General features: G+C 46.2%; 1 protein-coding gene across 7 annotated transcripts in view; it reads left to right on the top strand.

Moving 5' to 3' along the window:
- Window positions 1-12,269: 12,269 nt before the first annotated feature.
- The window catches only part of CNIH2 (cornichon family AMPA receptor auxiliary protein 2), a 98,461-nt gene continuing 83,686 nt past the window's right edge, over window positions 12,270-27,044 (top strand). For 2 of the 7 annotated variants that reach the window (XM_073658377.1, XM_073658374.1), the window contains exon 1: window positions 13,395-13,465. In XM_073658377.1, the coding sequence (XP_073514478.1) occupies window positions 13,436-13,465 (30 nt within the window). In that variant the 5' untranslated portion in view covers window positions 13,395-13,435. Of the gene's footprint in view, window positions 12,331-13,394; window positions 13,466-15,053; window positions 16,152-27,044 lie in introns of those variants that run through there. The other 5 variants (XM_073658375.1, XM_073658376.1, XM_073658372.1 and 2 more) reach the window with 5 other exon arrangements.

Raw genomic sequence — 27,044 nt, 5'->3', positions numbered from 1 at the left:
TCCCCCATCGTGGTATAATGTCCCCCACCCTGGTATAATGCCCCCATCCTGGTATAATGTCCCCCATCCTGGTATAATGTCCCCCATTCTGGTATAATGTCCCCCATCCTGGTATAATGTTCTCATCCTGGTATAATGTCTCCCATCCTGGTATAATGTCCCCCATCGTGGTATAATGTCCCCCACCCTGGTATAATGTCCCCCACCCTGGTATAATGCCCCCATCCTGGTATAATGTCCCCCATCCTGGTATAATGTCCCCCATTCTGGTATAATGTCCCCCATCCTGGTATAATGTTCTCATCCTGGTATAATGTCTCCCATCCTGGTATAATGTTCTCATCCTAGTATATTGGCCCCATGCTGGTATAATGTCCCCATTCTAGTATAATGCCCCAATTCCAGTATAATGCCCCCATTCTGGAATAATGTTCCCCGTCATGTCATAATGTCCCCCATCCTCATATAATGTCCCCATGCTAGTCCCTTCCATTTTTCTCCAGCACATTTTAAAAAGAAACAAATGATTCTACTCACTTTTCCGCGCTCTCACGCCGTATGGAATTCTCCACTGCAGCCGGCAGCTGACTTCGGCGTGTCGGTATGGGCAGGGCATGACTTCATTGCCATGCACCATGCGTCACTGAAGGAGATGGTGCACGCAGGGGATGTCGGATGGTGCGATGCAGTGACGTCATCGCGCCATCTAGCGCCCACTGCTGTACCGGACGGAAGAGGAGACTGGGCAGCAGAGTACAGGGATCCTGGATTAGGTGAGTATAAGCTTTTTTTTCTTACTTTACTTTGCCAATAAATGTGGGATATCACAATAGAGGCTAGCTGTGGGGAGCATTATGAGGGGCTGACTGTGGGGACATTGTGGGGCTGGTGGTGGGGGACATTATGAGGGGCTGGCTGCCGGCTGTGGGGACATTAAGGGGCTGGCTGTGGGGACATTGTGAGGGGCTGGCTGTGGGGACGTTAAGGGGCTGGCTTTGTGGACATTATGAGGGGCTGGCTGTGGGGACGTTAAGTGGCTGGCTTTGTGGACATTGTGAGGGGCTGGCTGTGTGGGCATTGCAAGGGGTTGGTTGAGGGAACATTGCAAGTGGAGCTGGATATTGGGACATTAGAAGAGGGGCTGACTGTGGGGACATTAGAAGAGGGACTGTGGGGGACATTATACTATATAATGGGTGGCTGTGGTGAACATCGTAGTGTATATTTAGGGGCTATTGTGGATATCATATTGTATGGGCGACTGTGGTGACCACCACATACCTTGTAGAGGGGACAGTGTGAGGAGGGTACAGTTTGGAGAGGACAACATGGTGGGTAGTATGTGGGCATAGTGTGATAAGGGGGCACAGAATGGATATGGAGAGGGGGCAGCGTGAAATGGGGGCACAGTATGGAGAGAGGTTAGCATGGAAGGGAGACAGTGTGGAGATATAGAGATTGTAAGGGAAAACAGTGAAGAGGGGACAGTCATGGTATACGCCGTGGTTCATAAGGGCCGACGGTGTGGCGGTTATAGCTGATAATGGCATACAGTGGGTTGGTTATACCTCATAAGGGCAGACAGTGTGGAGGCCATATACCATAGGTGGTTTATTTAGGGCACAGTATGGACAGATATCTTTATGCAGAGAACATTTTAATAACACTTTTATTTTTAAGGGCACTGTGTCGGGATGTGCTGCAGAAGACCGGGGAAGAGGGAAGTCTTCAGAGACGAGCTGTGGATGTGAAAAGTCATCATGGCACCTGGACAAGATGGAGACAAAAAGAAACGACTCAATCAGAGAAGATGTCACCTATAAGGTACCTGGATGTAAATGTTTACTTGTTGACATTGACTAGGTCTCATCAGTACTGTGGTTCCTTTATGATCTGCAGTCTAATAATGACTGATAACAACTCCCAGCATCTCCTGACAATTGTTAAAGACATACTGGGAGTTGTAGGTTGAGGAGATAAATATATATATATATATGGGCCTGACTTGAAATTACCACTGATGGTGGTTCTGGTGATGTATTCTGTAACGCACGCACGTGGATCGTGGACCCACTGTGCCATAGGGCCGGGCTTACTTAGGAGGGGCGTAGCTAAGCGGCGACCTGGTGTTCGCCAGAGCTCCTGATGGTGGAGATAGACTGGGCTGCAGGTAACCGCCAGGTACCACTCCTAGGCAGTCCCTGGTACTGCAGCAGCTGACCCCAGGGGTCAGGATAGCAGACTCGGAGTCACTAGCAGGACAGGATTCGGACACTATTCAGACAGCACGGATTCTGGGTCACTGGACAGAACGGGATTCGGAAACTAGAACAAGCTCTGACTGCACGGACTCAGGTACACTAATCGGGAAGATGCTGGTGCTGGTTCAAGTACCATCAGAGCGGTTATAGGTTCTAGTACCGCAGAGAGCGGTGTCAGGGTCTACTTGGTGCGGCTTCAGGCACAGGTACCTCAGAAAGTGGTCTGGGGCTTCACGTACCACTCCAGCCAAGGAAGACTTAAAAGAAGTGGACGAAATAAACCAGAAAGCACATAAAAGGCGATCGTCTATGTATGCAATGCTCCTTTCTGGAGCTCTACTTGCTCAGGAACGATTTTAATGACTTTGGATAGGACCTTCAATGGATGATACCCTCAGCAGATTCTGGAGGGGTCTGACGGGAATCTGATACCAATCCACTACGGCTTGTTGCAAGAAATTTCCCACCAAACTGGAGACAAGGCTCAGGTGCATCTCACTAAATTAGAATATCACCAAAAAGTTACCGTATTTTTCAGACTATAAGACTCACTTTTTTCCTCCAAAATTTTGGAGGAAAGTGGGGGGTGCGTCTTATAGTCCAATATACATAAATTCTGTGGGGGATGTGGGGGAAGCCACAGCGGCGAAGTAGCAGGGCACAGGAGGCAGCAGCCACCTGCTGCAGCCTACACTGTGCCCGCTACTAAAGAAAATGAATATTCACTGCTCCCCACGCCCATGGACGTGGTGAATATTCATGGTCTTTAATAGCAGGCACACTGATCGCCGAGTGCAGCAGGAGCCGCGTTGCAGGTACAGTCTGCGCGCTATTAGGGAGAATGAATGGTCACTGCTCCCCACGCACGCAGTCCTGGCATGGGGAGCAGTGACTGTTCCGGCACAGAGCGAGACCCAGCGCTGGTGGAGAGAAGAGGTGAGTATGAAAGGTTTTTTTTTTCTGTGCAGCGTGATAGGGATCGGGGTGCCAAGCATACAGGGATGAAGGTGGTCATACATACCAGGATGAGGGGGGCCATATATACAGGGATGAAGGATGAGAGGGGCCATACATACCAGGATGATGGGGGCCATATATACAGGGATGAAGGATGAGAGGGGCCATACATACCAGGATGAGGGAGGCCATACATACAGGGATGAAGACTGCCATACATACGAGGAAGGGAAACGAAGGTACCACTCATACCAGGAAGAGGGATGAAGGTGCCATACATACCAGGATGGGTGTGAAGGGGGCCATACATACCAGGAAGAGGGATGAGGGGGCCATGCATACCAGGATGGTGGATTGGGGTGCCATGCATATCAGGATGGGGATGAGGGCCACGTATAACAGGAAGGAGGGGGCCATATATACCAGGATAGAGGATATTAACAGAATTGGGGGACATTACCCCTATAACAGTGTCAGCAGAAGACCCCCTCCCCCATAACAGGGCATCATGACCACATTTTTTGCTTACATTTTTTTTTATATTTTCCTACTCTAATAGTCCAAAAAATACAGTAATTTATTTCATTTCTTCAATGCAAAAAGTGAAACTCATATATTATATAGAGTCATTACAAACAGAGTGATCTATTTCAAGTGTTTATTTCTGTTAATGTTGATGATTATGGCTTACAGCCATTGAAAACACAAACACCATTATCTCAGTAAATTAGAATACTTTATAACACCAGCTTGAAAAATTATTTTAAAATCCGAAACGTTGGCCTACTGAAATGTATGTCTAGTAAATGCACTCAATACTTGGTCGGGGCTCCTTTTGCATCAATTTCTGCATCAATGCGGCAATGTGGCATGGAGGTGATCAGCCTGTGGCACTGCTGAGGTGTTATGGAAGCCCAGGTTGCTTTGATAGCAGCCTTCAGCTCGTCTGCATTGTTGGGTCTGGGGTCTCTCATCTTCCTCTTGACAATACTCCATAGATTCTCTATAATAGATTCTCTATAGGGTTAAGGTCAGGCGAGTTTGCTGCCAATCAAGCACAGTGATACTGTTGTGTGTAAACCAGGTATTGGTACTTTTGGCAGTGTGGACAGGTGCCAAGTCCTGCTGGAGAATGACATTTCCATTTCCAAAAAGCTTGTCGGCAGAGGGAAGCATGAAGTGCTCTAAAATATCTTGGTAGACGGCTGCGCTGACTTTGGTCTTGATAAAACACAGTGGACCTACACCAGCAGATGACATGGCTCCCCAAACCATCACTGATTGTGGAAACTTCACACTAGACCTCCAGCAGCTTGGATTGTGGCCTCTCCACTCTTCCCTCAGACTCTGGGACCTAAATTTCCAAATGAAAATTGGAACTCTGGGACCTTGTGGAGTGTGTCAGTGACTGCCTTCTGGACATCTGTCAAGTCAGCAGTCTTCCCCATGATTGTGGAGCCTACTGAAACAGACTAAGGGACCTTTTTAAATGCTTAAGAAGCCTTTGCAGGTGTTTTTTGTTAATTATTTTAATTTACTGAGATAATGACTTTTGTGTTTTTATTGGCTGTAAGCCATAATCATCAACATTAACAGAAATAAACACTTGAAATAGATCACTCTGTTTGTAATGACTCTATATAATATAGGAGATATAGGAGTTTCACTTTTTGTACTGAAGAACTGAAATAAATTAACTTTTTGATGATATTCTAATTTAGTGAGATGCACCTGTAAGTTGTTTCAATGAACCGGGTACCTCCATATGATACGGATAAGTTCAAAGTCAGAGTCAATGGTGGAGAGGTATTACTCTTGTCTTGGGTAGCCTCTCCCTAGGCTTCGGAGTTTCTCAGGTTTTTCAGGACCGCTAGGAATGAAATGTTCTGCGCAACTGCAGCATTAGCCCAATCGCTTGGCATGACGGTGTTCCAGCTGCTGCTCAGCCAGCCTGACATGGTTGATCTGCATGGATTCAGAGAAAACAGCTGTCTCAGAAAGTTGAGGAACAAGTGATCTCTGGAAGGACGGAGCCAGACACGAAGGTCTCCTCTCACACATCACCTCTCAGGTCCGTTCCTGGAACTTAAGAAGGGGAATTGCAGCAGAAAATTCACAACCCTGCTCATCGAAGACCCTACGGAAGGCCACCAAGAAGGCCTGTAGATCCGAGGTCACTGGGTCCCCTCTCTTCCATAAGGGGTTGAGCCACGTTAGGGCCTCTCCTGCTACGTAGGACATTTGCAATCTCACCTTATCCCATCCCATGGTACTGCTTAGTAACCCCGTCATAATGTGATGGAGGGGCTGGATGGGTTCAGCTCAAGGAGCGTATGTTGCAGGCTGTCTAGTCACTGACGCAGATGCTGCCACTTGGGCTGGTGTAAGGTACGAAGAGCGGTAGTCATGGGCGAGGGGCTGCTGTGTTCCCACACCCTGGCACCCCACAAGTAAATGGTGTACCGTTTCCCGTATGCTCTGTGTGAATTGTACAACACTCACATTTTGGCAGGAGGCCTCTGCTGTCTCCATGTTTCTGGATCCAGGAACAACCGCTCATAAATCAGGGGACACTTGCTTCATAACCAACAGTTCAGCTTTACTTAGCGGTCCATGTTCAATAGATGATACAGAACAGTACTTTCCCATGTTCTCTGATCGTTGAGCCTGAGCTATCCCTTCGATTAATGGCTCCATTGGCCCCTGGTATAATCCTTCCAGCCCCGCAGCTCCCATGACTTCCGTCCCATCTCCCAGACAAATCTTTTTCCTGCTGATCTCGCTGATGGATCAATTGTTGATGCAGCGCCAAGCGCAAAGGTGCCTGGGGATCAGCGGGGTCCATGGCCTGAGCAAACTGTAACGCGCGCATGTGGATTGTGGACCCTTTGTGCCACGGTCTGGGTTCACCTAGGAGGGGCGTACCTAAACGGCTACCTGTTGTTCGCTAGAGCTCCTAATGGTGGAGTTAGACTTAAGCTGCAGGTAGCCGCCAGGTACCACTCCTAGGCAGTCCCTGGTACTGCAGCAGCTGACCCCAGGGTTCAGGATAGCAGACACAGACTCGGAGTCATTAGTAGGACAGGATTCAGATGGTGTACAGACAGCACAGGTTCTGGGTTATTGGGTAGGACGGACACAGACTCAGAGTCACTAGCAGAATCGGATTCGGATAATGTTCAGATGGCACGGGTTCTGGGTCATCGGGCAGAACAGGATTCGGATACTGGAACAAGCTCTGACTGCACAAACTCAGGAACACTAACCAGTAAGATCCTGGTTTGGCTGCAGTTTCAGACACAGGTACCACATGAAGCGTTGCTCAGGCACCTCCCTACTGGGGAACGCGCCTTAAATACTTTATGCCTCCCAGCTATTGGCTGGGGGCATTTTAAAAGTGTGCATGCTACCCCTTTAAGAACAGGGGAGTGAGTGTGCACATTTGGCGAGCCGCTGGGAAGTCTGTGGAACACGCACAAACCAGGAAGCAGGGAGCCACGAAGGGGACCACTCCGTGCGGCCGGATCAGTGAGTATGCCGGCATCCCTGCATCGTGAAGGAAGGGGAACCATGCAGGGTTGCTGGCATTACCGTTACACATTCATGTACTGATGGAGGTTCTAGTTACGCACTAATGTACTGATAGTGATACTGGTGATGTATTAATGTACTGATAGTGGTTCTGGTGATGCATTTATCTACTGATGGTGGTTCTGGTGCCATATTCATGTACTGAAGGTGGTTCTAGTAACATAGTAGCATAGTTTTTAAGGTTAAAGGAAGACTAAGTTGATCTAGTTCAACCCATAGCCTAACATGTGGCAAACACTAAGCTCCACATTGGGGAAAAAAATTCCTTCCTGACTCCATACAGCAATCAGACTAGTTCCCTGGATCAACGCCCTATCAAGGAATCTAGTATATATAACCTGTAATATTATACTTTTCAAGAAAGGCATCCATGCCCTTCTTAAATTTTAATAGTGAATCACTCATTACAACATCATGCGGCAGAGAGTTCCATAGTCTCACTGCTCTTACAGTAAAGAATCCGCGTCTGTGATTATGATTAAACCTTCTTTCCTCCAGACGTAAAAGATGCCCCCTTGTCCCCGTCTCAGGCCTCAGAGTAAAAAGATCAGTAGAAAGGTCTTTGTACTGTCCCCTCATATACTTATACATAGTAATAAGATCACCCCTAAGCCTTCGGTTTTCCAAACTAAATAACCCCAAATGTAATAACCTGTCTTGGTATTGCAGACCCCCCAGTCCTCTAATAACCTTGGTCGCTCTTCTCTGCACCCGCTCTAGTTCAGCTCTGTCTTTCTTATACACCGGAGACCAGAACTGTACACAGTATTCTAAGTGTGGTCGCACTAGTGACTTGTATAGAGGTAAAATTATGTTCTCCTCATGAGCATCTATGCCTCTTTTAATGCATCTCATTATTTTATTTGCCTTTGCAGCAGCTGCCTGACACTGGCCGCTAAACGTAAGCTTGTCGTCCACCAATACACCCAGGTCTTTTTCAGTTACAGTTTTGCCCAGTGTTTTACAATTAAGCATATAATTATATATTTTATTTCCTCTGCCCAAGTGCATTACCTTACATTTATCCCCATTAAAAAAATTTGCCATTTATCAGCCCAAGCTTCTAGTTTACATAGATCCTCCTGTAATATAAAATTGTCCTCCTCTGTATTGATTACCCTGCAGAGTTTAGTGTCATCTTCAAATATTGAAATACTACTCTGTATGCCCCATACAAGGTCATTAATAAATATGTTAAAAAGAAGCGGGCCCAATACTGACCCCTATGGTAACCCACTGTTAACTGTGACCCAGTCTGAGTGCGTTCCCTTTGTTTCCTATCATTGAGCCAGTTCTTAACCCACATACATATATTTTCCCCTATCCCCATTGATCTCATTTTAGTAAATAGTGACCTATTTATTTACTAATGATGGTTTTGATGCTGTATTTATGTAGTATTGTAGCGTCGGCGTCCCTGCCTCCTGCTAGGCAGGGACGCTGTTCCCCTCACCTCTCCGCTCCGTGCCCGGCGTCTTCCTCCCGCTCTGCTGGCAGCGCGCGCTGCTTCCCGGACACTGTGCTTAGGGCGCGCGCGCGCTCCCTCCTCTCTTAAAGGGGCCGCACGCGCCGTCCTAAGGAGTCCCCGGCCAATGGCCGGAGGACCTCACCATATATAAGGCACCTCCTCCAAAATGGAGGTGCCCGAGCAATGTTGTTGCATAGCCTATCACTCTGCTTCAGCCCTCAGGTCCCGTTACCAGATACCTGCCAGTTACCTGCCAGATTCCTGCTTGATACCTGCCTGATACTTGTCTATCTACTTGCATTCCTGCGGTCCGACAGTCTGCCTACCAGCCCTGCCAGTCTGTCTATGGATCTGATTGCCCGCTCACCTGGGAGCGCTCATCTGCTACCTGCCTGCTAGCCTACCTGGAGGCTCTGCCGTCACGTCCTGTGACCACCTGCCTGTCCAGAGACTCTTACCCGCTCACCTGGGAGCGCTCATCTGCTACCTGCCTGCTAGCCTACCTGGAGGCTCTACCGTCACGTGCTGTGACCACCTGCCTGTCCAGAGACTCTTACCCGCTCACCTGGGAGCGCTCATCTGCTACCTGCTAGCCTACCTGGAGGCTCTGCCGTCACGTGCTGTGACCACCTGCCTGTCCAGAGACTCTTACCCGCTCACCTGGGAGCGTCCGCCTGCTACCTGCCTGCTAGCCTACCTAGAGGCTCTGCCGTCACGTGCTGTGACCACCTGCCTGTACAGAGACTCTTACCCGCTCACCTGGGAGCGCTCATCTGCTACCTGCCTGCTAGCCTACCTGGAGGCTCTACCGTCACGTGCTGTGACCACCTGCCTGTCCAGAGACTCTTACCCGCTCACCTGGGAGCGCTCATCTGCTACCTGCCTGCTAGCCTACCTGGAGGCTCTGCCGTCACCTGCTGTGACCACCTGCCTGTCCAGAGACTCTTACCCGCTCACCTGGGAGCGCTCATCTGCTACCTGCCTGCTAGCCTACCTGGAGGCTCTACCGTCACGTGCTGTGACCACCTGCCTGTCCAGAGACTCTTACCCGCTCACCTGGGAGCGCTCATCTGCTACCTGCCTGCTAGCCTACCTGGAGGCTCTGCCGTCACGTGCTGTGACCACCTGCCTGTCCAGAGACTCTTACCCGCTCACCTGGGAGCGTCCGCCTGCTACCTGCCTGCTAGCCTACCTGGAGGCTCTGCCGTCACGTGCTGTGACCACCTGCCTGTCCAGAGACTCTTACCCGCTCACCTGGGAGCGCTCATCTGCTACCTGCCTGCTAGCCTACCTGGAGGCTCTACCGTCACGTGCTGTGACCACCTGCCTGTCCAGAGACTCTTACCCGCTCACCTGGGAGCGTCCGCCTGCTACCTGCCTGCTAGCCTACCTGGAGGCTCTGCCGTCACCTGCTGTGACCACCTGCCTGTCCAGAGACTCTTGCCCGCTCACCTGGGAGCGTCCACCTGCTACCTGCCTGCTAGTCTACCTGGAGGCTTAGCCATCACTTGCTGTGACCACCTGCCTGTCCAGAGACTCTTGCCCGCTCACCTGGGAGCATCCACCTGCTACCCGCCTGCTAGCCTATCTAGAGACTGTCCCCGTCACTTGCCGTGACCTCCTGCCCTTATAGCCAGAGACTGTCCCCATCACTTGCCGTGACCTCCTGCCCTTCTACCCAGAGACTGTCCCCGTCACTTGCCGTGACTACCTGCCCGCCTACCCTGGGAGCCACCTGCTTCCTTACAAGGACTGCCCCTTTGTATCGTTGCTCAGAGGTTCCACCTCCCAGACCCGTTACAAGTATTAATGGCTCTTGTGTTCTATTTATGTACTGATGATGGTTCTGGTGCTGTATTTATGTACTTTGATTGCTTTGGTGTTCAATTTATGTACTGATGATGATTTTGGTTTCATATTCATATACCGATGATAGTTCTGGTGATAAATACATCAGAACAACCAATACTACATGAATACGCTAGAACCACCATAGGAACATGAAAACAGTACCAGAACCACTATGTGTACAGGAATATGGCCCCATAACCACCATCAATTTTGTTGCAAACTGTATTTGTCGCAAGACAGACATAAAAACCATCATACGTATCCCTTTATCTACACTGCTCAAAAAAATAAAGGGAATACTCAAATAACACATTCTAGATCTGAATGAATGAAACATTCTCATTGAATACTTTGTTCTGTACAAAGTTGAATGTGCCGACAACAAAATCACACAAAAATCATCAATGGAAATCAAATTTATTAACCAATAGAGGCCTGGATTTGGAGTTCACCCAAAATTAAAGTGGAAAAAGTTCAACACATGCTGATCCAACTTTGATGTAATGTCCTTAAAACAAGTCAAAATGAGGCTCAGTATTGTGTGTAGCCTCCACGTGCCTGTATGACCTCCCTACAACGCCTGGGCATGCTCCTGATGAGGTTGCGGATGGTCTCCTGTGGGATCTCCTCCCAGACTTGCACTAAAGCATCCGCCAACTCCAAGACAGTCTGTGGTGCAACAAAGTCAGGAGAAGTATAAGGGAGCTACGCGGCTGCGGAGCTCCGGTAAGGAACTCAGCGCCCAGCGCTCCGCACTTTGTTACAGCATGGGGCCCGGTGAGCAGAAGCACAAGTAGGGAGCCCTGACTGGGCCCGGGCCCCACCTCTGTACTGCTGCTCACCGGGCCCCATACAGCAGTAAGGGCAGTAATGCCCTGATGGCAGCCCTGACTCTAACGTCATCATTTGCAGTCCCCCTCGCTCCCTTACTTCATCATTAGCTGTCCCCCCTCACTTCATCATTTGCAGTCCCCCGTCCACCCTCATTCCATCATTTTCAGTCACCCTCACCCTCTCACTTCATCATTTGTAGTCACCCTCACTTTATCATTTGCAATCCCCCTCCCCTCTCATTTCATCATTTGCAGTCCCCCTCCCCCTTTCACTTCATCATTTGCAGTCTCCCTCCCCTTCACTTCATCATTTGCAGGCCCCCCTCCCCCTCAATCCATCATTAGCAGTCCCCCTCCCCCTCTCTCTATCATTTGCAGTCCCCCTCACTTCATCATTTGCAGTCCCTCGTTCCCCCCTCACTCCTTCATTTGCAGTCCCTCGTTCACCCTCACTCCATCATTTGCAGCTCCCTTCTCCCATCATTTGCAGCTCCCCCCCCACTTCATCATTTGCAGTCCCTCGTTCCCCCCCCTCGCGCCATCATTTGCAGTTCCTTGTCCCCCTCACTCGATCAATTGCAGTCCCTTGTCCCCTCCTCACTACATCATTTGCATCCCCCTTCCCCCAGCATTTGCAGCCCCCGTCACTCCATCATTTGCAGCCCCCGTCACTCCATCATTTGTAGCCCCCCTCGCTCCATCATTTGCAGCCCCCTCTTGCTCCATCATTTGTCGCCCTCCCCTCACGTCATCATTTGCAGTCCCCCCACTCCATCATTTGCAGTCCCTCGTTCCCCCCCGCTCCATCATTTGCAGTTCCTTGTCCCTCCCTCACTCCATCAATTGCAGTCCCTCGTCCCCCCTCACTCCATCATTTGCAGCCCTCCCTCACTCCATAATTTGCAGCCCTCCCTCACTCCATAATTTACAGCCCCCCCACTCCATAATTTACAGCCCCCCCTCACTAAATCACTTACAGCTCTCCCTCACTCCATAATTTACAGCCCTTCTCATTCCACTTACAGCCCCCCTCACTCCATCACTCACAGCCCCCCCTCACTCCATAATTTACAGCCCCATCCCCCGTCACTCCATCACTTGCAGTACCCCTCCCTCACCTATTTAATTAATTTTTGGAAGAAAAAGGAAAAAAAAAAAGTTTGATCATACTTACCATCACCTCCAGGTGAAGCTCTGCTTGTGTGGTGTCCTGGTAACGGGGCTGTGTGCTTTCCCGGAGCCCTGCTGCCGCGCAGCTCCTGCTTCCTCATACTTCTCCTGACTTCTGGTCAGGTGACGGCACATACACGCTGTCACCTGACCAGAAGTCAGGAGAAGTATGAGGGAGCTGCGCGGCTGCGGAGCTCTGGTAAGGCAGTCAGTGCCAAGGCGGCGCCCTGGCGCTCGTCACTTTGTTACAGCATGGGGTCCGGTGAGCAGAATCACAAGAGGGGGGGCCCTGACTGGGCCCAGACCCCACCTCTGTACTGCTGCTCACCGGGCCCCATACAGCAGTAAGGGCAGTAATGCCCTGATGGCGGTCCTGACTCTCACGTCATCATTTGTAGTCACCCTCACCCTCACTTTATCATTTGCAGTCCCCCTCCCCTCTCACTTCATCATTTGCAGTCCCCCTGCCCCTTTCACTTCATCATTTGCAGTCACCCTCCCCCTCACTTCATCATTTTCAGGTCCCCTCCCCCTCACGCCATCATTAGCAGTCCCCCTCCCCCTCTCGCTATCATTTGCAGTCCCCTCACTCCATCATTTGCAGTCCCTTGTTCCCCCCTCACTCCATCATTTGCAGTCCCTCGTTCCACACTCACTCCATCATTTGCAGCCCCCCCACTCCATCATTTGCAGCCCCCTTCTCCCATCATTTGCAGCTCCCCCCTCATTTCATCATTTGAAGTCCCTCGTTCCCCCCTCACTACATCATTTGCATTCCCCTTCCCCCATCATTTGCAGCCCCCGTCGCTGCATCATTTGTAGCCCTGTTGGCTCCATCATTTGCAGCCCCCCCTTGCTCCATCATTTGCAGCCCTCCCCTCACGTCAGTATTTGTTGTCCCCCCACTCCATCATTTGCAGTCCCCTGTTCCCCCCTGCTCCATCATTTGTATTTCCTTATTTCCTTGTCCCCCCCGCTCCATCATTTGCAGTTCCTTGTCCCTCCCTCACTCCATCAATTGCAGTCCCTCGTCCCCCTCTCACTCCATCATTTGCAGCCCTCCCTTCCCCCATCATTTGCAGCCCTCCCTTGCTCCATCATTTGCAGCCCCCCTCACTTCATCATTTGCCGTCCCCCCCACTCCATAATTTACAGCCCCCCTCACTAAATCACTTACAGCTCTCCCTCACTCCATAATTTACAGCCCCACTCACTCCACTTACAGCCCCCCTCACTCCATAATTTACAGCCCCATCAGGTGATGGTGCATACATGCTGTCACCTGACCAGAAGTCAGGAGAAGTATGAGGGAGCTGCGCGGCTGCGGAGCTCTGGTAAGGCAGTAAGCGCTGAGGTGTGTGGCGCCTCGGCGCTCGTCACTTTGTTACAGCATGGGGCCCGGTGAGCAGAAGCACAAGAGGGGGGCCCTGACTGGGCCCGGACCCCACCTCTGTACTGCTTCTCACCGGGCCCCATACAGCAGTAAGGGCAGTAATGCCCTGATGGCGGCCCTGCTTCTATATAAATTTCAGCTACTGTGAGAAACTCTCCTGTCGTTCTGCAGGAGTAACGGTCCAGGCAGACATCAGCACAAAGTATAATCTTTACCACTTAAAATTGATGCAATTTTAAAGGCCAAAGAAGGTCCAAGCTGCCCTAATACAGTGGTCATTCTTGTGTATATGCCATCTGTAACAGTTTTGTGTATATTTCATTTTCTCTTGTCAGCACTCTGGAAATACCATCTGATTTCTCCTATATTTGTAAAGTCCATATGCTTGTACCAGGATGCAAAATGACAGATCATTCCCATCTGCCAGTAATATCATGTGGGAGGATATCAATCAGAAGTACTTGTTTTTGTCAATCACTTTAATAAACTGACACATGTAATGACTAATCATGGCCACTAGATGTCACAATCATTCTATTTGCTTTGCACTTTCTAATTACCTGGAAGCTGTGATAGCAACACAAGGCAGAGCCTGGAACAGTATAGATGGGGAAAGGCTGAGATTCCCCATGTTAACAAATATTACTGCCAAGCCCAAATTGGAAAATGTTTTCTTAAAAAATACATAAACTGCCTAAAAATGAAGACATGATTTCTTGCAGAATTACATGTAGATGGATATACAGATGAGCAAAGGAATCAGATAGATAGAGGGATAGATAGATAGATAGATAGATAAATAGATAGATAGATGGACTTCCATAGCCCTCATCCATTGTTTCTACAGTCCCTATCCATATCCCCTACTGTACACATGCTTTGGCAAAACTAATGTGCATTTGGTCCAGTCAACAAAAGCTTATTTGAATGTTATTTATTTATTTAACTCACTTATATAGCGCCATTAATTCCGCAGCGCTTTACAGACATTATCATCGCTGTCCCCATTGGGGCTCACAATCTACATTCCCTATCAGCCTTTGGAGTGTGGGAGGAAACCAGAGAACCCGGAGGAAACCCACACAAACACGGGGAGAACATACATATAAAATAGGTAGATAGATTGATAGATAATAGATGGATGAATGGATGGATAGATAAGTTTTGAGATAGATAGATATGGGATGGATAAATGAATGACTGCACGGGTAGATTGATCGATTGATAGATGATATATAATCATATAATCAATGATTGCAAAGATAATTTGATGGAAGAGGAGAAAATAGTTATAGAGCCATGGAGGAGGTGTGACAGTGAGAAGGAGGTAGATAATGAACTTGAGAGGGAGGGAGAAACAAAGCAGGGAAGACAGGGAGCCCTAGGTGCTGGAGGGAATTAGCAGCAAGGCAGAATAGGGGTGCTGTGCCAGAATCTGGGGGCGCTGTGCCAGGATCAGAGGGTGCTGTGCCAGGATCAGGGGGGGTGCTGTGCCAGGATCAGGGGGGGTGCTTGCCAGGATCAGGGGGTGCTGTGCCATGATCTGAGGGTGCTGTGCAAGGATCAGGGGGGGTGCTGTGCCAGGATCTGGGGGTGCTGTGCCAGGATCAGGGGGTGCTGTGCCAGGATCTGGGGGTGCTGTGCCAGGATCAGGGGGTGCTGTGCTAGGATCTGAGTGTGCTGTGCCAGGATCAGGGGGGGTGCTGTGCCAGGATCTGGGGGTGCTGTGCCAGGACCAGAGGGTGCTGTTTCAGGATCTGGGGGTGCTGTGTCAGGATCAAGGGGTGCTGTGTCAGGATCAAGGGTGGCTGTGTCAGGATCAGGGGGGCTGTGTCAGGATCAGGGGGTGCTGTGCCAGGATCAAGGGGTGCTGTGCCAGGACCAGGGGGTGCTGTGTCAGGACCAGGGGGTGCTGTGTCAGTATCAGGGGGGGGGGCTGTGTCAGGATTAGGGAGTGCTGCTGTGAGCTCCTAGCTGCTGTCCCCCCTCTGCTCATCAGGTAGAGAACAATAGAGCCCCCGCACATACAGAAGAGCAGGGGGAGGCAGGAGCCGGCAGAGGGGAGAGACTTTGTGACAGGTGCAAAAGAAAAACGAGGAGGAAGAAGGACAGTGAAGGCAGTGAAGTCTCCGCTCCTCCACACGAGGGTAGATCGCTGTTTACTTCCACGTCTGGTGCCACACACCCACACAATGAGGCTCCATGGCGGAGATGAGCAGCTTCAGCCATCCCTCTGTATAGCGCCATCCCTCTGTATAGCGCGCATTTAGGGGCTGCCCCCGACCCCGCACTCACCTGTCCCTCTGACCATTTTTGCTGGAACTTTGCTGCTTACATCAAAATATTTTGGAGACAGAAGTGGATGCAGAATAGTTTCCTCCACCCCAAGTGCTGAACTCTGTGCCGACCCCCGGGGGTCCCTGCCGGCACTCCCTGATCAGATGGACTTGTACCCACAGTATTTGGACTATTGCAAGGACTTCTCCTGAAGTGTCCCCCCCCTGGTGTGCCCCCCGGTGTCCTCTCCAGTCTTCGCTCCACCAGCCATGGCGTTCACCTTCGCTGCGTTCTGTTACATGCTCACCCTCGTCCTCTGCGCTTCTCTCATCTTCTTCATCATCTGGCACGTAAGTTTTACCACCTGCAGGGTTGGCATTGTGGGGGGCATGCAATGCAAGGGGCACGGACTCTGAGCATTGATCTTACCCAGTGAGGACATCAATAGGGGCAGCGAAATATACAGCAAAGAGGATGAGGAGGAAAGACTGTGAGAGACCCCAGGCAATGTAGGGAGCTGGCCTAGGGCACAGGGAAAGGTGGGCATCCTGGGGTGTGAGGAGCACACCTGATCTGGGCACAGTGAGGGGGATCCAGTGAGGAGCAGCAATTTGCTTCTGGATGGAGCTGCTCCTCATTTGTGTGCAGATCTGTCCATGATGTGCAGGGCTCAGGTGCACAGCCATACAGGTCACTGCCCCAGTCACAGCTGGAATCTGCTCCAGCAAAGTCATTTACACTCAGTCGCTTATTCCCAGTCCTGTTCTGTCTGTGGTTTTGTACTAGATAGGTAACTAGTAAAAAAAAATCGATTTTCCAGGTTCCAGGTGAGAATAATAAAAGAATCAATAGAGAAGAGATTTTTATTTATTTTTTAAAGTATTTATAAAATATCCAGATATCCAGGGAACTTTATCTGAGAGTGGGTGCAGATGTGAACACAGTGTGGTGCCTATTACTGCAGGAGCATGGGCACCTAAAGTAGGGAGCATGGCATGGTATAATGTATGGCTCCACTGCCATCTGCACAGAAGTCCTGTGTATGAAGCCAGCAGTGTGCATGACACTTATATACTGAGCCCTGTGTATGAAGCCAGCAGTGTGCATGACACTTATATACTGAGCCCTGTGTATGAAGCCAACAGTGTGCATGACACTTATATACTGAGCCCTGTGTATGAAGCCAGCAGTGTGCATGACACTTATATACTGAGCCCTGTGTATGAAGCCAGCAGTGTGCATGACACTTATATACTGAGCCCTGTGTATGAAGCCAGCAGTGTGCATGACACTTATATACTGAGCCCTGTGTATGAAGCCAGCAGTGTGCATGACACTTATATACTGAGCCCTGTGTATGAAGCCAGCATTGTGCATGACACTTATCTACTGTGCCTGTGTACATTGTGCACTTATCTACTGAGCCATGTGTATGAAGCCAGCATTGTGCATGGCACATATCAATTGAGCCTGAGTATGAAACTTATCTACTGAGCCATCAGTATGAAGCCAGCATTATGCATGGCACTTATCTAGCGAACCTATTTATGAAGCCAGCATTGTGCATAGCACATATCTATTGAGCCTGTGTATAAAGCTTATCTACTGAGCCCTGTGTATGAAACCAGCATTGTGTATGACACTTATCTACTGAGCCATGGGTATGAAGCAAGGATTGTGCTTGGCACTTATCTACTGAGCAATGTGTATGAAGCCAGCATTGTGTATGACACTTATCTACAAAGCAGTAAATGGGAGTGAAAATAAATTGTGGTTGTTCTGAAATAACAATATATGTCTTAATTTTTGGAATATGGCATTTTCCACTGCCTGTATGTCTAGTCACCTGGTGACTGCATCTCATATATATAATTGCAATCACACAAAACAGTACAATCTCTGCGATACATATATATATGTGTATAGCGCTTTGCCTCATGTACATGCTGTGATTTCCATTTATTAGTGGCCTATATTTCTGCATGTATTGTATTGATAAGCTTGTTACATGGTTCCTTTTCTCTTTATGGCCGATCCTATTGTACTGATTTGCCTGGTTGCGATGCTTGCTATGTGCCATACTGCTCTGGTTTGGGATATTATTGGCAGCATTGTACGTGCAATTCTGCATATTGATAAATCCACTCATACATATAGATATGGAGGGTATAATTGTCGCTGCCACATTTTCTAAGGCCCCCACCCTCCCCCATGTGTTCATCCTTTATGTTTCTGCTTCTCTTTGTTGCTGTGGAGACTGATCTGGTTTCCATGGAAACTGCATATGTTTATAAAGTGGTACCCAGAGAAGTGGGCATGCCTTATGTACGGCACAAAACCCCCTTCCATTGTGCCTTATATATCTGCCATTACCTGTCCCTCCCCTTTACTCCCATTGTCTTCTGTCACCTGTCATTCTCCCTGTCTCTTGCATACTTTTTCCTTTTTTTCCTACCTGTCTAAATTGCTATTTTCTGGGTGCTGTATTTTTTTATTTTTTTTTACAGAAGGCATTGATACATTGTCTTGTTATAAAACAGTCACAAGAACAATAAAACCTGAGATTTGCAACAAAATTGCCTTAGTGTAAATATTTACGTTTAGAGGATTCCGTGATACTTTTTTTTCCAATTTTCAGATTTAAAAGAAAAAAATAGGAAGTTCCACATTTTTTTGGAAATTAGTTAATAATGATTATTTAATGGTGCCACTAGCAGAAACATACTGGACCGATATCTATATTTTAATGTTGATTTATAGGAGATCGTAAAGACGTCAGGTTGAGTTAAATCGTATGTAACAAGTAAAGAATGAAAGATTCTTGGCAAGGGAATTCATCCTGAACAGATCCTGCAGCCAGATTGCCTGTACTACTGTGTATATACTGTATATATATATATATATATATATATATATATATATATATATCTTAGTACAGGCATTTAGTTACATTTGAGCCCATTGGACCTCTTCCTTTTCACTGTTATATATGGTTTTTTTTTGCTCCTACTGATTTCACTCCCTTTACATAACTAATTGATATTTTATTAATAGCTAAAATCCTCTTTTTAGGATGGATCCAGATTATTCTTTATTTTGGACCTAAACTTTTACTCCCTTTATGTAACTAATTGATATTTTATTAATGGCTTAAATCCTCTTTTTTTAGGATGGATCCTGATTATTCTGTAGCTAAACTCATAGTAAATCATAAAAAAAGAAGAGAAAGTATAAGGGAAAAAAATTAGGGCACGTTCCCTCGTAGCAAAAACACATTTTTTTTTATTTTCTATGGGGGTTTTTTGGAGAGGGGTAGGCTGCAAATCCGAGTTTAAGGGTAGGTTCACACATTCGATTTCTCCATGTATGTGAAAAACGGACATTTAATTCTGATCAGAGTTTGATCAAAGTGGGATCAGTTTTTCTCGTAGGTGGAAAAAAAAAAAGTTTCTCCATCTTCTCCATTCTGTCAGTCAGTGAAAATTGGACCGCACGTAGATGTCGCCCGAGTGCGGTCCAATATTTTCACAGACCCATAGACTTGCATTGCCAATTCTGATCTGACCCCTTGGATCAAAATCGGACATGTCTCCTATTTTTTTTTCTAGGTGTAGAATCCCAGCGTTTCTGCAATATATAAAAAAATTGAGGAAATGCTGCATCAAATCTGCAACTATAAAAATGCAACTATTAGAGCAGATTCCTATTGCATATTTTGGTGGGGATACCTGCGGGCAAAAAAAAAACGCAGCCGCATAATTGCAGCATTTTTGCATGTTGGAATATGGCCTCATTTTTTTTTTCTTGCAGCCACAACAACAGGAAAAATGGATCATTACTGCTCCAGCTGATTAACCTATTCTAGCACATACTGTATGTAGGAATCCTGAAAGTCTATACATTGTTTTTATTTGTTTGTTTTTTTAATCTCCACTTTTGTATTTTCCTTTAATCCTTATAATAAAAACTCAGATTAATATAAAAAAAAAATCAATCCCTGTAAGTAAAAATGATATATAACTCAGAGCAAACTTATGTTTGCTTGATTTTTTTTCCCTCTTTGATCTTGCGGTTTGACTACTTTTTAGCTGAGCTCCATAGGGGCAGAGCTGTAATCTGTGACTACAGTTTAGCGACACTGCGGACAGGAGGTCTGAGACACGCCCCCTGCCTCCTCATTGGTTCAGGCTGCTGCTCTCTTCCTCCTCTTTTCTGCCCTAGACAAGCTTAATCTGTGCGCATTTATAATGCTAAAAAATAAAAAAAATGACAACAGTAGAATTATGAAGATTGAACTGATATAATGTGGCACTTCTGTCCCATAGAGCTGAATAGAATCTGTCTCAGAGAACTGAATAATATCTGTTCCATAGAGGTGAATAGGATCTGAACAAAAGAGCTGAATAGGATCTGCCCCACAGACCTGAACATGATCTTTCCCATAGAGTTGAATAGGATCTGTCCCATAGAGTTGAATAGGATCTGTCCCATAGAGTTGAATAGGATCTGTGTGATAGAACATGATCTGTATAATAGAGCTGAACAGGATCTGCCCCACAGAGTTGAATAGGATTTGTACTATAGAGCTGAATAGGGTCTGTCCCATGGAGTTGAATATGATCTGTTTCATAGAGGTGAATAGGATCTGTCCCATAGAGTTGAATAGGATCTGCATAATAGAGCTGAAAATGATCTGACCCATAGAGTTGAATAGGATCTGTCTCATAGAGGTGAATAGGATCTGTCCCATAGAGTTGAATAGGATCTGCGCCATAGTGATGAATAATATCTATTCTTATAGAGGTTAATAACATCTGTCTTGCAGAGATGAATATAATTTATTTTATTGAGTTGAACAGGATCTGTCCCATAGAGCTGAACAGGAACTGCCCCATAAAGCTGAATAGGATCTGTCCCATAGAGCTGAATACGATCTGTCTCATGGAGTTGTATAGGATCTGTCCCATAGAGCTGAACAGGATATGTCTCATGGAGTTGTATGGGATCTGTCCCATAGAGCTTGACAGGATCTGTCCCATATTGCTGTACAGAATCTGTCTCATAGAGCTGAGCAGGATCTGTCTCATAGAGTTGAATAGGGTCTGTCTCATAGAGCTGAACAGGATCTGTCCCATAGACCTGAACATGATCTGTATAATAGAGTTGAATAGGATCTGTGCAATGAAGCTGAATATGATCTGTCTCATAGAATTAAATATGATCTGTCCCATAGAGTTGAATAGGATCTGTATAATATAGCTGGACAGGATCTGACCCATTGAGCTGTATCGGATCGTATAATAGAATTGAATAGGATTTGTCCCATAGAGCTGAATAGGATCTGTATAATAGACCTGAACAGGATCTGTCCCGTAGAGCTGAACAGGATCTGTCCTATAGAGCTGAAGAGGATCTGTCCCATAAAGCTGAATAGGATCTGACCCATAGAGCTGAACAGGATCTGTCACATAGAGCTGAACGGGATCTGTCTCATGGAGTTGTATAGGATCTGTCCCATAAAGCTGAATATGATCTGTCCCATAGAGCTGAACAGGATCTATCTCATGGAGTTGTATAGGATCTGTCCCATAAAGCTGAATATGATCTGTCCCATAGAGCTGAACAGGATCTGCCCCATAGAACTGAATATGATCTGTCCCATAGAGCTGAACAGGATCTGTCCAATAGAGTTGCATAGGATCTGTCCCATAGAGCTGTACAGGATCTGTCCCATAGAGCTGTACAAGATCTGTCCCATAGAGCTGAACAGGATCTGTCCATTGACCTGAACATGATCTGTTGCATGGAGCTGATTAGGATCTGTATAATAGAGTTGAATAGGATCTGTCACATAGAATTAAATATGATCTGTCCCATAGAGTTGAATAGGATCTGTATAATATAGCTGAACAGGATCTGTCCCGTACAGCTAAATTGGATCTGTCCCATAGAGCTGAACAGGATCTGTCCCATGAAGCTGAACATGATCTGTCCCATATAGCTGAAGAGGATCTGTCCCATAGAGCTGAACAGGATCTGTCCAATAGAGCTGAACAGGATCTGTCCCAAAGAGCTGAACAGGATCTCCCCCCGAAGAGCTGAATAGGATATGTCCTATAGAGCTGAACAGGATCTGTCCCAAAGAGCTGAATAGGATATGTCCCATAGAGCTGAACAGGATCTGTCCCATAGAGCTGAACAGGATCTGTCCCAAAGAGCTGAATAGGATATGTCCCATAGAGCTGAACAGGATCTGTCCCATAGAGCTAAACAGGATCTGTATAATAGAGTTGAATATGATTTGTCCTATAGAGCTGAATAGGATCTGTCCCATAGAGCTGAATATGATTTGTCCTATAGAGCTGCACAGGATCTGTTCCGTAGAGCTGAATAGGATCTGTCCCATAGAGCTAAACAGGATCTGTCCCATAGAGCTGAATAGGATCTGTATAATAGAGTTGAATAGGATCTGTCCCATAGAGTTGAATATGATCTGTCCCATAGAGCTGAATATGATTTGTCCTATAGAGCTGAACAGGATCTGTCCCGTAGAGCTGAATAGGATCTGTCCCATAGAGCTAAACAGGATCTGTCCCATAGAGCTGAATAGGATCTGTATAATAGAGTTGAATAGGATCTGTCCCATAGAGTTGAATATGATCTGTCCCATAGAGCTGAATAGGATCTGTCTCATTGAGCTCAATAGGATCTGTCCCATAGACTGGAATATGGTGAATAGGATCTGTATAATAGAGTTGAATAGGATCTGTCCCATAGAGTTGAATATGATCTGTCCCATAGAGCTGAATATGATTTGTCCTATAGAGCTGAACAGGATCTGCCCCATAGAGCTGAATAGGATCTGTCCCATAGAGCTAAACAGAATCTGTCCCATTGAGCTGAATAGGATCTGTATAATAGAGTTGAACATGATCTGTCCCATAGAGTTGAATAGGATCTGTCCCATAGAGTTGAATAGAATCTGTCCCATAGAGTTGAATATGATCTGTCCCATAGAGCTGAATAGGATCTGTCTCATTGAGCTCAATAGGATCTGTCCCATAGACTTCAATAAGGTGAATAGGATCTGGCCATGGATCCAATGTCATTTCTGATTTTTTTTACAAAAATATTTAGCAAAAAATTGAACAAAGCCTAGCACCATGGTTGCCATACTGACATAAATGTCCTGCTGTCCTATTTCCATGCGACTGCTATAAGTACGGCACAGCAGGCGGCTATAGAACAGCTTCCTTTTAAAAGTTAAAAGAATTGCTTGCACCTAAATAGAAGGACGCCGGAACAATTTCCTGTGTAAATTGCTTGAAATTACAGTGCTGGTAATGCAGCGCGGAGGAGCCGCAGCTACAATCACTGCTGGAACGTTACAGGCAACACAGCAATGACGACTGACTGATCGTGAAAGATCTGGATGGAGATTAACAGAAATCCATGTGTCCTCAAGGGATCCAGTGTATAAAGGGATCTTCTGATAATCAGGGTTCACTAGTCCTATATATGATATTCATGTTACCATATACGTATACCCAGCGCTCTCTAGTCCTGTGTATGATATAAATATTACCATATACAGTGCTGTGCAAAAGTTTTAGGCAGGTGTGAAACAAATGCTGCAAAGTAAGAAGCTTTCAAAAATAGAATTATTCATAGTTTAATAAAATGCTAAGTGCAAGAATAAAAGAAAAATCTAAATCAGATCAATATTTGGTGACTGTTCTTTGCCTTCATCAGTTCTTCTAGATACTTGTATTTGCTCAGAGATTGTGAAGGAACTTGACTGGAGGCTGTTCCAAACATCTTGGAGAACTGACCACAGATCTTCTGTGGACGTCACTTGTACAAATCCTTCTGTCTCTTCATCTAATCCCAGACAGACTGGATGATGTGAGATCAGTGGGGGCCGGATCATCACTTCCAGGACTCCTTGTTCTTAATGACATTGGCTGGATGTTTAGGGTCGTTGTCCGGCTGCAGAATAAATTTGGAACCAATCGGATGCCTCCCTGATGGTATCTCATGATGGATAAGACTCTTCCTGTATATCTCAGCATTGAGGACACCATTAATCTTGACCACATCCCCAACTCTATTTGCTGAAATGCAGACCCAACTTCAGGACCCTCCACCACGCTTCACTTTTCCTGCTGACCCTCATTATTGTGCCGCTCTCCCAGCCCTTCGAGAACAAGCTGCCTTCTGTTCCAGCCAAATATTTTTCATTTTGACTCATCAGTCCAGAGCACCTTCTGCCATTTTTCTGCTCCCCGGTTCCCATGTTTTCATGCATAGTTGAGTCACTTGCCCTTGTTTCTAGGTCAAAGATATAGGCAACAATTCTTCCATGAAGACCAGTTCTGACCAGACTTCTCCAACCTTTAGATGTGTGTAGCTGGGTCCCATTGGTTGGTTCCAGCTCTGAGCTGATGGCACTGCTGGACATCTTCTGATTTTGAAGCGAAGTAATCATGATGTATCTTTCATCTGCTGCACTAAGTTTCCTTGGCCGACCACTGTGTTTATAGTCCTCAACATTGCCCATTTCTTGGTGCTTCTTCAAAAGATCTTGAACAACACACCTTAAAACCCCAGCCTGCTTTGATATATTTGCCTGGGAGACACCTTGTTGATGCAGTTTAACTACCTTGAGTCTTGTTGATATGCTCAGTCTTGACCTGTGACATGAAACTGTTTTCTACAACCTCACCTTTATAGCAGAGTTTGGCTGTTCCTCACCCAGTTTTAAGCCTCCTACACATCTGTTTTTGTTTCAGTTGATGATTTTGTTTCTACCTACATATGAAAATGCTGATCATTTATCACTTGTTATTTATACACCTGTCAGAAATCCTACAAAATCCCTGACTTTGTGCAATTGTACTTAGAAGAATTGATGCTGAATTGAGGGCAAAAGGGTGATCACACCAAATATTGATCGGATTGAGATTTCTCTTTATATTTTGATAATTGATAAAAGATAAACTATTAACACTTCTGTTTTCGAGAACATTCTTATTCTGCGGAATTTTATTCCACACCTGCCTAAAACTTTTGCACGGTGCTGTATACTGTATATGACCGGTGTTCTCCAGTCCTATATATGAAATGCACATGTAAATATTCCATATGCATTGGAGCTTTTCCCATCTGTATGGAATAAATCAGCTGAGCCTCTTGTGATTTTTCATTCCCGAACCAAGCATTAAGTCACGCCAGAAATATAGATTCCAGCCTGTTTTATTGAAAGTCCGGGAATGTAGTTGCCATGGAGACTTATGTGCTGATTGGCTGAACCGTTCTCAGCAAACTGCTTCGTTCTCCAGAACTTTGATTTGTTGACAGCGAATCACGTGATTTCCAGACGACTTTTTATAGTGTAAATTGAAACAATAATATATATGCCTGCATTATAGGTAAGAGGACAAGGGAAGCTTGCAGGCAGCATGCCTTATGTTTTATGCGCCAAATTGTTCAAAATGACAAAATAGGCTTATTTTTTTTTTTTTAAATTAAATATGCTCTTTTTTTGTCTTTTACCTTTTTGTGCCGTTTTAGAACAAAAAAGTTGATCCTTATAATTTTGTGCTCCACTACTAGGGTACAATTGTGGAAAAAAGTTTGCGACATTTTCGAAAAATCGCAAATTATGAATTAGATTAAAATATCAGAATTACCAATTAACAAAACTGTAATGGTGAAGAAATAAAGAAAAAAAAACCCAGAAAGAACAAGGGAAAGTTAAAGGAATTGTGTCATCAGAAAATGACCTATTGTTTAATTCAGGTCATTATGATAAATGTAATTTTTTATTTTTGTCAAGGTTTATTTTTTCATTATCACAATCTTTGTCAAAAATAAAAAAGTATAACTCTTATAATTTTTACACTGGAACACTAGGGCTTTTTTTAGACTTCCTGTTGTTTTAGGAAACAACATGTGTATGTAGCTATAATGAGCATGTGCAAAGGTCATTGTGAAGGGAGGGGAAGCAGGTGAGCTGTGACATCTCCTGTTGGGAATGGGGGAATGGTGGGTCCTGTGTTATCTATTGTACATAGATGTATTATCAGTCATTTTACAGTAGGAGGAGGTGAGCTGTGACATCACCTATTGTGAAAGGTGGATCCTGTGTTATCTACTGTATATAGAGATGTTATCAGTCATTGTACAGGAGGAGGAGGTGAGCTGTGAAATCACCTATTGAGAATGGTGGATCCTGTGTTATCTATTGTATATAGAGGTGTTATCAGTCACTGTACAGGAGGGGGAGGAGGTGAGCAGTGACATCACCTATTGTGAATGGTGGATCCTGTGTTATCTACTGTATATAGAGGTGTTATCAGTCATTGCACAGGAGGAGGAGGTGAGCTGTGACATCACCTATTGTGAATGGTGGATCCTGTGTTATCTACTGTATATAGAGGTATTATCCGTCATTGTACAGGAGGAGGAGGTGAGCTGTGACATCACTATTGTGAATGGTGGATCCTGTGTTATCTACTGTATATAGAGGTGTTATCCGTCATTGTACAGGAGGAGGAGGTGAGCTGTGACATCACCTATTGTGAATGGTGGATCCTGTGTTATCTACTGTATATAGAGGTATTATCCGTCATTGTACAGGAGGAGGAGGTGAGCTGTGACATCACCTATTGTGAATGGTGGATCATGTGTTATCTACTGTATATAGAGGTGATATCAGTCATTCTACAGGAGGAGGTGAGCTGTGACATCACCTATTGTGAATGGTGGATCCTCTGTTATCTACTGTATATTGAGATGTTATCAGTCATTGTACAGGAGGAGGAGGAGGTGAGCTGTGACATCACCTATTGTGAATGGTGGATCCTGTGTTATCTACTGTATATAGAGGTATTATCAGTCATTGTACAGGAAGAGGAGGAGGTGAGCTGTGACATCACTATTGTGAATGGTGGATCCTGTGTTATCTACTGTATATAGAGGTGATATCAGTCATTCTACAGGAGGCGGAGGTGAGCTGTGACATCACCTATTGTGAATGGTGGATCCTCTGTTATCTACTGTATATTGAGATGTTATCAGTCATTGTACAGGAGGAGGAGGAGGTGAGCTGTGACATCACCTATTGTGAATGGTGGATCCTGTGTTATCTACTGTTTATAGAGATGTTATCAGTCATTGTACAGGAGGGGTAGGAGGTGAGCTGTGACATCACCTATTGTGAATGGTGGATCCTGTGTTAT

The sequence above is a fragment of the Phyllobates terribilis genome, unplaced genomic scaffold, assembly GCF_046119375.1.
Source record: "Phyllobates terribilis strain yellow unplaced genomic scaffold, ASM4611937v1 Scaffold_13__5_contigs__length_258822181, whole genome shotgun sequence".
Classification (NCBI taxonomy): Eukaryota; Metazoa; Chordata; class Amphibia; order Anura; family Dendrobatidae; genus Phyllobates; species Phyllobates terribilis.
This window is presented reverse-complemented; position numbering and strand designations above follow the sequence as displayed.